The sequence below is a fragment of the Sarcophilus harrisii genome, chromosome 1 (assembly GCF_902635505.1).
Source record: "Sarcophilus harrisii chromosome 1, mSarHar1.11, whole genome shotgun sequence".
Taxonomy (NCBI): Eukaryota; Metazoa; Chordata; class Mammalia; order Dasyuromorphia; family Dasyuridae; genus Sarcophilus; species Sarcophilus harrisii.
Genome location: NC_045426.1, coordinates 213,251,132 through 213,263,293, shown reverse-complemented (window position 1 = coordinate 213,263,293; position 12,162 = coordinate 213,251,132). Strand labels below are relative to the sequence as shown.

General features: G+C 32.6%; 1 protein-coding gene across 2 annotated transcripts in view; it reads left to right on the top strand.

Moving 5' to 3' along the window:
* LOC100935198 (dnaJ homolog subfamily A member 1) overlaps positions 1 to 12,162 on the top strand; it is a 25,128-nt gene extending 12,966 nt beyond the window's left edge. Inside the window, exons 3-10 of one of the 2 annotated variants that reach the window (XM_031969160.1) lie at positions 281 to 422; positions 665 to 842; positions 4,386 to 4,490; positions 5,624 to 5,851; positions 6,680 to 6,794; positions 8,117 to 8,232; positions 8,442 to 8,542; positions 10,672 to 12,162. In XM_031969160.1, coding sequence (XP_031825020.1) covers positions 281 to 422; positions 665 to 842; positions 4,386 to 4,490; positions 5,624 to 5,851; positions 6,680 to 6,794; positions 8,117 to 8,232; positions 8,442 to 8,542; positions 10,672 to 10,920 — 1,234 coding nt within the window. In that variant the 3' untranslated portion in view covers positions 10,921 to 12,162. The remainder of the gene's footprint in view (positions 1 to 280; positions 423 to 664; positions 843 to 4,385; positions 4,491 to 5,623; positions 5,852 to 6,679; positions 6,795 to 8,116; positions 8,233 to 8,441; positions 8,543 to 10,671) is intronic. The other variant, XM_003761382.3, reaches the window with a different exon arrangement.

Sequence of the window (12,162 nt, the reverse complement as noted above, 5' to 3'; positions counted from 1 at the left end):
CAGGCGTGTGTAGCAAGCCCTCGGTTTCAAAGCTTCCAGTTTATGTTGTTCGGTTTTTATAGCCACGTATTTCCACATCTCGGTATGAGAAGGGGGGAAAATGAGCCTTTAGTAAAGTGTGAAATAATAGGGAAGATTGGAAAGATTGATAGTTCAAGAGCCTTAAGATTTACCTGTGTGCTGGATAAATCGATCTTTTCAATTTAGGTTTATGAAATGTGGCGCAATTCTTAATAGGTTGGATCTTCTCTTGGTTATAATATTCTGATTTTAATTGTAGGCTATCCAAAATGGTGAAGGAAACTACTTATTATGATGTTTTGGGGGTAAAACCCAATGCCTCCCAGGAAGAACTGAAGAAGGCATATAGAAAACTAGCCTTGAAATATCACCCAGATAAAAATCCAAATGAAGGAGAAAAGGTAAGTAAAGTTCTTAGTAGAGGCCAAACTGGAACAAAAAAAAATTGTGATACAGTTAATTTTGATAACACTTGTATTATTTTTGTTAAACAGATTCTAGTCTGAATTTTTTTCTATTTTTGTGTATATTTAGAATTATTTTAATAGCTTAATATAAATTAGTAGTAAATGTGAAATGAGAACTTAGATTTCACTATCTTGGTTAAATTTTTAAAAACTGACCTTTTTTATTTTTTAAATAGTTCAAACAGATTTCTCAAGCTTATGAAGTGCTTTCTGATGCAAAGAAAAGAGACTTGTATGACAAAGGTGGAGAACAAGCCATCAAAGAGGGTGGTTCTGGTGGTGGCTTTGGTTCTCCAATGGATATCTTTGACATGTTTTTTGGAGGAGGTGGAAGAATGCAAAGGGAACGGAGAGGTAAGGTTTTGCCAATCTAGAATGAAGAAAATACTAGGTGGCACTAATTGGGAGAGCTGATTGTTAAGCTTCAGAAGTTTATTCAAGTACAGCAGCATATGATTGCAATGTTGCACTGATTTGGTTGTACTTAAAAGTTCATTAAAAACATAAAATACTTTTAACATCTTTAATTGGGCAACCCTCACTTATCCTGTGTGTATTTATGTAGATTGAAAACAAAACCACAAACCTCAGTGATGATTAGTCCTCAGCATCTGTTCTTAATAGATTTGTCTTTAGATAGATTCCTGATGTTACCTGACATGAATTTTTTTGGGGGGGGGGGGGGCGGAAATGGAGGCAGGGTGGCAATTTATGACATCTGCAATTTGAAAAGCAAACCATTTTAAATCTATTAACAGCATTTTGAAATAGAATGAAGCAAAAAGAACAAAAAGAACTGATCTGCTGTGGTGGTGCTTACTAGAGAATTCCTTCCAATTTGACATTGATCCATTAATCATTACTCTGGGTGTAGTCTGAGGTTTTGGATGTAATCTAAGCTTTTGCTGCTACCTTTCCCATTCATTGCTCTCCATAGTTGATTTGAGTTTTTTCTTCCCTTTAAAAAAATTAATAACCAAATAAGCTTAGATACCAAAACATTCCTAGCATTGTCAGTGTGCAAAAAAATTTGCTTTATTTTCATCACTTACAATAGGAAGTGTAGGCATTATGGCCCTTTGAACTTCATATGGCTATAATGAAAGAGTTCAAAATGTTTTTAAATTGTTTTTCTCTAAAGGAATGTTGTTCCCATTGTATAAATTTTTTCTACTTTTGCTCATTTTACTCTTAGTTTATAGAGGTCTTTTTTGGTTTCTTCACACACTTCCCGTTTATTTCTTACAGTACAGTTAATAATTCTATTATTTAGTTCTGATTATATATGTATATGTGCGTATTATCCAGTTATTTGCCTTGCAGCTCTCATCTCACAATTTGTCCACAGTAAAATATGAAACAATTTTGTCAAGATGCCTTACTGAAATCCAGAAATTATAGATAAGTTTTAAGTCTTATTTATCATTTGATAAGATTTATTGATAAAACCTGGTTTTTCAGTGATGGCAAATGCTCTTTGTAAATGCTCAGAAACCATATTTTAAACTCTTGATTTTAAACAAATTCTGACCTAAAATTGGAAGAATTTAAGGTCCTTACTAAAACTTTATTTTGGATTCTAGTACCTCACTCTTTTTCAAAGATGATATAATTCTCAAAGTTTGAAAAAGATAGTTTTATGATAAATGAAAGATGATAGGCATAAGTTTAAGTTAAAAAATAACTTCTTTGGTAGCTGAGGAAAGGAAAAGCTTGGAGTTTAGAGTTGAAAGGGACCCAAGTTCATTTAATCAATCTCTCCCTCATTTTATAGTTAAGAAATGGGCTTGTAGAGAACAGGGTATTATAAGTATTATAAGAACTGCATTTTTTAGTCGGAAAGACCTGAACTCATTCTACCTCATAATTGGGGAAAGTCATCTAATCTAAGCCATTGATTAAGGTAGTCTGGTAATTTCCTTGTAAAACTTAATTTTTCTGTTTAGTCAATTTTTTGTTTATCAGAAAGAGCAGTTGAACCTCATTACCTTACTCTTGAGTTAAGTGAATATGGAAAGTGGAGATTTTATTTAATGATCTAATGGATTTCCAGAAAGTTGCATTTTCTTTAAAGTATGGAAAACCTGATATTGAGTCTGATGTGGGCTTGGGTTAAAACTGTGGGTCTCAATTTCCTTAGTGTAGTAAGGGGGTTCTACATGTCCTTTATATGTAAAGGTTCCATGTTCTATGATCTACCCCTTTTATCTTTTGTTCCATTGTTCTAGTCTTAGATCAGATCTCCCTGCTGCTTGTGGTATTAGTCAAGTGACCCTAAGGTTAGGAGCTCTGGTTCACATTAATAATTCATCCTAAAGGCAAGATTCACACAGTTCTTGTTTCTTTAAGGTTGTTTTATATTTTTAAAACTAAAAACACATTGATACTGACAGAACTAAATATAAGTGACTTAAGTATAAGGCTCTAAACTTCAATTAAACATGGGGTGACTATTTTTGATAGTTTTTTTAAATGGGAAAAAGTTAGATTTGAGACAGCTTTTTATTTTAATAAGCTTGTGATATGCCATTTTTGGGCTATATTAATTAGAAACATATTTAGTTCACTGGAAGGATTGCCCTCATCTTGATGCTGGTCTGATCTAAGTTTGAATATTCTCCAGTTCAGGATGCCACATTAAAAGCAGCCAAATAAAAATAGATTAGTACTCAAATGTGGTCTGTCTAGTTATAATGTCATGTGAATATCAGATCTATTTTCTACATTCTGAAGAAAGATGACAAGTAGCTAAAGAGACGTGGGTTTAACTTAAACAGAATTAGTGGTGGGGGGTATTCTACTAACGTTTATTAATATTATTTAGTAGTTATTTTACAAGTTGTCATATAATTGGTTTAGAAGCTTTTCTCCATGTAAATTGCTTTTCCAACTTTGTATCAGAAGATATGCAACTTTGATCTATAATTATATCAATCTATAAAAATGTTGTAAATGCTAAAAGAGTGCAAATATATGATATTTGTTGACTTAACGCAGTGGTATCCTAACATAGAACAACTTTTCCCAAATTAACTTCAAGAAATATCTTTAGATTAAAATATAATTCATATAGACTTTCAAAGTGTTTTACATGTATTTTTCTCCTCACAGCATTGTGAGTTACTTTAAGAGTTACTTAAAGCCAGAAGCTGGCTTTAAGAGGTTAAATACTTTTCCAGCGTCGTCCAACCAGTAAATGTCTGAGGCAGAATGCAAACTTGGCTCTTACTAATTATAATTCTAGTAACTGCACCACTTTAAAATTTCAATTAAATTAAAATTTAAAATTACAATACATTTTAGGATGGGATTAAATTTTTTTGAGCGTGTTGGTATAAAGAAAGTTTCATTATTGTGTTTTAACTTTGACTTTTCAAATAGGGATTTCATGTGTTGTGTCCCTTTTGACTCGTGGCAGATCTTAAACTTAGAAATGAGATGAGTATAGGAAGTAAGAAGTTGAAAGAAACGTGCTGATTCCTCTGTACCTTGTTGAAACAGTAGTTTAAAAGGCTCTGGCCTTTTTTTTTTTTTTTTTTTTTTTTTTTTTTTTTTTTTTTTTAATAAGGCATTAATTTAAATAAAAGTCAAGGTTCAAGTGATTTGCCCAGGATTACACAGATAAGTCTCAAATGTCTGAGCTGGATTCTAAGTCAGAAGTCAGGCTGGTACTCTGTCCATTGTGCCACTTAGCTATCCCCCTCTGCACTGAGATCTTGCTGCACAGATCCCCAGTAAGAAAGAACTTGTAGGAAGAAGTCTAGTATTAATAATCTACACAGGACACATGGTGGAACCAAATTTTAGATTGGTTATGTTAACTTACATAGCATAGATTGGAATTTAAAACCAAAAAATATAGGTACTTGAATAAAGTTATTCACTATTTGTTTTCAGGTAAAAATGTTGTTCATCAGTTGTCAGTGACCTTGGAAGATTTATATAATGGTGCAACAAGAAAACTGGCTTTGCAAAAGAATGTAATTTGTGATAAGTGTGAAGGTATGTTTAAAAACTTTCTATAAAATCTTACAACAAACACATTCCTGTTTTAAAAATCTCTTACTTTGAGATCTTGATTTAATGTTATCCTCAAAAAATTAAAAGTCTTTCAGGTTTGGGTGCCAGTAGTAAGATGTTTGCAATTTCACTTTAGAGATAATCTATTCAGCAGAAAATTTTATAGGAATGAGCAGGAAATTCTTTCCCAAAAGAAAATAGTGAAAGTATGCTGGGGAGGAATAATTGAGATAGTTATAAAAAAGGACTTGTTGAGGGCTAGATGAGGTGGTTTTATCTTTCTTCCATCTAGAAAAGCCTGCTAGGATAGGAATCCAGGTGAAGAGCTACTTCTTTTTACCTTCCTATTTCTCCAAATTATGTACTTATGGGGTCAGGAGAAAAGCTTCAGCTTTTTATCATTTGCAAAGTGAAGCATAGCCAGATTGTATGTGAATGGCACAATGATGGGGAGAAAAGTGGTGAGTTAGGTTACAGGGAAAGAGGGAGGAAATTAAAAAGTGGATGAAGGCCAGTTTTGCCATTGTAGAACTTTTTAACAATTAAGCTCCAAGTAGATAGATTTGGGTAAAAAAAAAAAGAGGAGCAGGCATTGACACCTACTTTGGGGAAGTGCTCCTTAAATATGTGCCCTGGGATCTTGTACTTCTGACTTGAAAGGTAGACAAGCCCTTTTGCATTGCTTAATTAATAACTAGGATGATAGAACTTCAATCCTGAGAAAAGTGAAGGAGGTCCTTCACCTTTCTCAACTTTTCCATATAGCCCGTTTCATCTTCTAGACTACCCCCTACGTTGACGAGGATGTTCTTATCAATTTCACCAGCTTTTCCCTCTGAACTATTTAATGTTTCCCTGCACCAATTAAGAATGTGAATTTCTTGAGGAATTATCCCTAGAGTTAATCAGGGTAAATAGCTTAATAAATGCTTTTTCACTCATTTATAGGTAAGCCTGTATCTTATATACATCTTCAGCTTTCTAGCAATTCGTGTTTATGCTCAGTAAGAGACAGATAATGCTTTGAAGTGTGTGGGTATGTACCTTTAATAATCAACTCTATATTATAAACCTGCTTCGCTTGTTGAAATTTTAATTTCTTTTCTGTGGTTCAGGACGGGGTGGTAAAAAAGGAGCTGTAGAATGCTGTCCCAATTGCAGAGGTACTGGGATGCAAATAAGAATTCATCAGATAGGACCTGGAATGGTTCAGCAAATTCAATCAGTTTGCATGGAATGCCAAGGGCATGGGGAACGAATCAGCCCTAAAGATAGATGTAAAAGCTGTAATGGAAGGAAAATAGTTCGAGAGAAGAAGATTCTGGAGGTTCATATTGACAAGGGTAAGTATTATGATATTTTTTTAATCTTGAAACATTTAAAAGTGGCCCAATTTAAAAGTGGCCCAAGTTTCAGTTATGTTCAGTCATCCTTATGATTTTGACCATATTATATTTGCTATATATGTAATTTAATTACAAGAAAATGTATCATATTATCCTAAAAGTATAGATACTAGGTGTTATAGGATAGATTTAGATTTGTTAACTAGGGAAAATATCTGGCTTTAGACACTTAATATAGCTGTGTGACTGGACAAATTACTTAAACCCGGTTTACTTCTAAAAAGAGAATCTCGGGTCCAAACATTCCCATATTGGCTATTGGAAATGTAGTTAAATGCCTTCAATTCTGACACTTCATTTACAATGCTCTAGAAAATTAGTTCAGGTATTCTTTTTAGTTAGGTGTCAGGTAGTAATTTCCATTGATATTTTAGAAATAAAATAGTAGAATGTATTCACTGCTATTTTGTAGGCCTAAGACATTTATGGGCAACAAAGCATTTAGATTAATCTGAAATACTTATTAATGATAATTTTACAAAAGACTTTAGGGGAGAAGTATTTTTATTAGATTATGATGAAGCAGAAACTCCTGTTAAATCTATATCACATCAATACAATACAAATATTGTATCCAGTATTAACAATTTGAAGGTAGCAAGTAGAGAGACTTGATTCCTTTTCTCTGAAAACTTAGAATATAGTTAGGTTGTATATAAGTTGATAACTCTTGGAACTTTGTATCCCTCCCTCCCCTTCCAAAATATTTTTATGTATATTCTAAAACTATTTAAGTACAGACACAAAATGAATTATTTATTTTAGGCATGAAAGATGGTCAGAAGATTACATTCCATGGTGAAGGTGATCAGGAACCAGGACTTGAGCCAGGAGATATTATCATTGTTTTGGATCAAAAGGACAATGCTATATTTACACGGTAAAAAAAAAAAACAAAAAAAAAACAAAACCTAAATAAGCCTAATTGTATGAACTTTGAACTTCAGGATTTTGTATAAGATAGCTCCTTTATTCCTAAATAGTTCTAGCTTCAGTGGGAAACAATGAACTAAGTTCCCCACCCCCCCTCAAGTTTGCCATATTAAAATTAAAAGATATTAAAAAGAAAATTGTGAAGCTCGTTTTTGAGCTCTCGATCACCAGGCTAGGCTAATCTTGGAAAAGATCAAAATAGGAGTCCCCATTCTGCTGAATTGTGTTGAAATCATGGTTGTTAGTTTTAAAAGTGCTGAGTTTATATTCTCTAACTATGGATAAGTTAGAATCTGAACTATCATTCACCTGTAAAATTAAGCATATACTAGATTGAGGTCTCTGAGACTACTCTTTTAATCTTAAATCTTGACCAATGGTCATCCAACCTCTGCTAGAGTACTTAAGACGAGTTTATTATCTGATATTTCTGTTTTTTAAAAACAGCTTAGTTGTCTTCTAACTGAAAAACATTTGGTGTGGTGTTTGGCCTACTCTAGTAGTAGAATCTTCTAACTAATGCAACATTTTATCACACTTATCTTTGGCCCAGAAATGAATTTATTAAATTTACAGGGTGACATAAAAGTCTTAGTAGAGTAAGTAAAATCAATATGACTAAATCGGAAGGGTAAATCGGAAAAAGAGAAGTTAATGATGATGTCTTTTTATTCTAAGAATGGATGTTTGATGTAATTGCTATCATTCCCAGGAACTTCTGGTTTATATGGAATTGGATGTATAATATTTTAATTTTAAACTAATGCATTAGTATTAGTTTATTTTTAAAAGTAGATTAAGAACTTTAATTTTTAGGATATAGCTAACAACCTTTGTAAATCATTAAAATCACTCTTTACTATTCATCACATTTGTTTAGAACAGATTATCAAGCTTTTGAATGTTTTTCTTGTTAAACATTTCATTAAAGAAACTTGTTGGGAACTCGAAAAGAGGGGGAGAAGCTGTCCCACATGGCTTATAAAGGGGGAAAAATGCTAGTAGTTTGATGGGAATGCCATTCATTCCCATTTTTGTTTGGGTTTTTTAAATAACTTTCATGTGTTTACTCACTGAGTATGAAGTACTAGAAGAGAACCTTCCCCTACTGTATTTGTTATAAAAAAGTTTTTAAAAGAATGGGATAATTCAGTTTTTTTTTTTTTTTTTTTGAGAGGTCATTCTTCATTCTTTAAAACTATTCAAACTGATTCAAATTTTTGACTTAAAAAGCATTAAAGTATGTGATGTGTATATATCTTTTTATAGACGAGGTGAGGACCTTTTCACATGTATGGATATCCAGTTGGTTGAAGCATTGTGTGGCTTTCAGAAACCAATAACAACTCTTGATAATAGAACTATAGTCATTACTTCCCATCCTGGTAAGTAATCAGCAATTTTGCACACATAATCTCTGTAGTATTTTATAAAGTTATAGTAGTCCTGGCAGCTTTTCTTCTGAAAGAAAACACTATACCTTAGGACTGAAACTATATTTTTCCCCCAAATATCCTTCTGGTTATCAAGGATCCTACTTCCTTTATTTACTTTTCTCCCAACAATGTTTTTGATTATATATTGTCACTTTTAGGTCAGATTGTTAAACATGGAGATATCAAATGTGTGCTGAATGAAGGTATGCCAATTTATCGTCGACCTTATGAGAAAGGAATTCTAATAATTGAATTTAAGGTGAGTTGCAAAAATGTCTTAAAAGTACTTAATAATGAAAGTAGCTTATGTAATACAACTGACTTTGGGGGAGAATATGGTTATATAACTCGCCTTAATACAAAAACTGATTTTTGATTTGCTTGTAAGTTTTCCAATGAAAGTTTTCCAATAAAAATTCATAGGATCCTAGGCTTTAGAACTTGGAAGAAATTATCTAGGCCAACTTCTCATAGAAACAGAAGTCCCAAGGGATTAGAGTGAGAGCTGTATTTTGTCCATTCCTACCCCTACCCTCCCAGTCCCTATGTGGTTAAAAGGAGCAATTAAAATAAAACATTATTTCTCATTCCAATTAGTATTCATTTCATAACATTTTCATTATATTACATTACAAATTTTCTTGTAGCACTTTGCCAAAAGTGACATTAAAGCAACTTGAAATGGTTTTCTGAGAGGAAGTGATTTAAAAATAAATTTGTAAAATTACTAAAATCATTTTGTCAATTTTAAGCCTTTTTAAAAGATCTTTTCATCTAAATGTTTAGGATATATAGAAAAGATGTATTATATTTTGTGAACTAAAAAGGTCAGGGTAAAGATTAGTAATAAAAAATAAAATAATATCAGTTGACTTAAGAAGGTTCTTCCATAACTAATTTTAGAGTTCTCTTCTAGTGCCCCCTCCCTTTGCCATATATGTATTCAGCATTTTATTTTGTTAATATTTATTACAGACCTAGAAGGAAGCCGTTCTTTTAAAAATGTATTTAAAACTTAAATGCAAAACAGGAAAAAAAAAATTGTCATCTCAGCAGAGACAATATGTAACAAATTCCTATTTGAAGAAAACATGTACAATAAGACATTGTATTTGTTTTTCTTTCCTGTATCCCATACACAAACATACATACAGCTATGTATTTTTTATATACATATGCACATATATCCAAAACAAGGCTGACAATGTAGATTTCTTGATTGAATCTTTTCTAGTTTGTCTTTGAAATCAGTGATTATCCCTACTTGCTTTATTTTAAGTAAATTCTATTCATGGTCATTGTTTATAGCTTTTTATTAAATTTATAAATGTATAAAAAGTATATGTTAAATACAACATGTGTACATATTTAATAGTTGTTTTGCTACACAAGAAAAATCCGGATTTAGAAAGAAGGTAAAAATAATCTGGGAAGAAAAACAAAAATGCAAGCAAACAGTAACAGTGTAAATGCTATGTTGTAGTCCATACTCATTTCCCAAGTGTTCTTTCACTGGGTATACTGGTTCTGTTCATTACTGATCAATTGGAACTGATTTGGAACCTCATTGTTGAAGAGAGCCACTTCCAACAGAATTGATCCTCATAGTGTTGTTGTTGAAGTATATAATCTCCTGGTCCTGCTCATTTCACTTAGCATCAGTTCATGCAAGTCTCTCGAGGCCTCTCAGTATTCATCCTGCTGGTCACTATTCCATAACATTCATATATAGCACAATTTACCCAGCCATTCTCCCAATTGATGGGTGGCATCCATTCAATTTCCAGTTTCTAGGCACATACCAGGTCCCTTTCCCTTTAGCATCTCTTTGGGGTGTAAGTCTAGTAGTAACACTTCTGGGTCAAAAGGTGTGCACAGTTTGATAATTTTTGAGTATAATTTCAAATTATCCAGAATGGTTGGATTTGTTCATAACTCTACCAACAAAGCATGTGTCCCAGTTTTCCCACATCTCTTCCAACATTCCTCATTATCTTTCCCTGTCATTTGTGCCAATCTGACAGGTGTGTGATGGTATCGCAAAGTTGTCTTAATTTGCATTTCTCTGATCAATAATGATTTGGAATATCTTTTCATATGGGTAGAAATAGTTTCAATTTCATCATCTGAAAATTGTTCATATCCTTTGACTATTTATCAATTGGAGAATGGCTTGATTTCTTGAGTTGATTATATAGTTTGGAAATGAGGCCTCTATCAGAATCTTTAACTGTGTAAAGATGTTTTCCCAGTTTATTGCTTCCCTTTTAGTCTTGTCTGCATTAGTTAGGAAATTTTGGGTGTGCTCACCTGTCATGTTTGAGACTAATTTAAAAAAACATTGTTTTTTTTTTGTTTGTTTTGTGTTTTTTTTTTTTTTTTTTGCAGGTAAACTTCCCAGAAAATGGCTTTCTTTCATCAGATAAGCTATCTTTCTTGGAAAAGTTGCTGCCTGAAAGAAAGGAAGTAGAAGAGACTGAATATATAAATCAGGTAGAACTGGTGAATGTTGACCCATCTCAAGAAAGAAGCAGCCATTACAATGGAAATGTTTATGAGGATGATGAGCATCATCCCAGAGGTGGGATGTCAATGTCAAACCTCTTAATGGGGGCCAGAAAATACTCTTCGTTGTAATGCTGGCTTTTGTATGCAATAGTGAATGAGTGGAGGACTACAATCATCTTACAACACTCACTAGTAGCTATTGTTTTTGTTGTAATATTCAAATATAGCTGTGTTTTAAAAAGTTAATAAAGTCAGTAATATAAAATGCTGACTTTGCAGTTTATCATGTTTAGTGTGCAAGATATTTTAATATCATTGATTATTTCCCTATGGTAAAGAAGCGCCCAAGCATTTTTTCATAACTTGTACTTTTTGTTTCAGTGTGTATATGCAGTGGCTTAGACTGAGGTTTGATTCTTGATTGACTAAATGTACACACAAGCATTTATGATTGTTAAGCTCTAAAATTAAAATTTTGTACTGAATTCACCATCAGAAAACTTTAATATGTTGATGTTTTGGTCTATATGGTTGTTTGTCATGTTGAGTTTTATTGTTATACTTATGCTGTATTGGCTAGGTGTTGTATGTATTTAACAAATAATTTTGATTACATGTTGGTATGCCAGGGGTAAATTTAAAACCCCAATCTTTAGGAAGACATTGTATTTAATTTACAGTTAACCCAAATCTGAGGGTTTAGGGTTTTGGAATGAATTCCTTTCTGTTTTGCTATTATGTTGTTATTTTAAAACAATGCTAGTCAAAAACCACCCCTACCTCTGGCTCTCTATTCACTGTATTAGGAACCCCAATGTTTATATTTGGGGATTGCTTGATTTGGGAACTGGACTGTGGAAGAAAACGTTGTTTGGAGAATGCAGGGTGACAGCCACCTAATGTTAATTTTGCTCTACTTAGACTTAATTTGTTTTTACTAGATCACAAACGATCTTTTGTGTACGGTAAATGGAAGATGAGAGCCATTCGTTTTAGGTTTTATTTTGTGTTATCCTTAGGTTTAATGTCTCAACTAGTTTAATGTTTGACCAGGTTGCAAGTAGTAATTGTAAATGTTTTGAAGATTTATATCTCCATCATCAAGATATATAAGCAATCTGTAAATGGTAGAAACTAAGTTATGTCCAGGCATCTTTATGACATTGTAATTTCAATTTATTAGCAGGTTTTCAGGAGAAAGTGTGGAGAAACCTGCTTTGGTAAATAAAATGTTGATGTAGGATGGCACAGAAATTTGATATTGGGCCTATATAAACAAAAAATTCGAGTACACACCATCTCATTCAAATTGCTTACTGAGAATGAAGAGTAAAACTACAATAAACATAACCAATGTTACTCCAAAAGTAA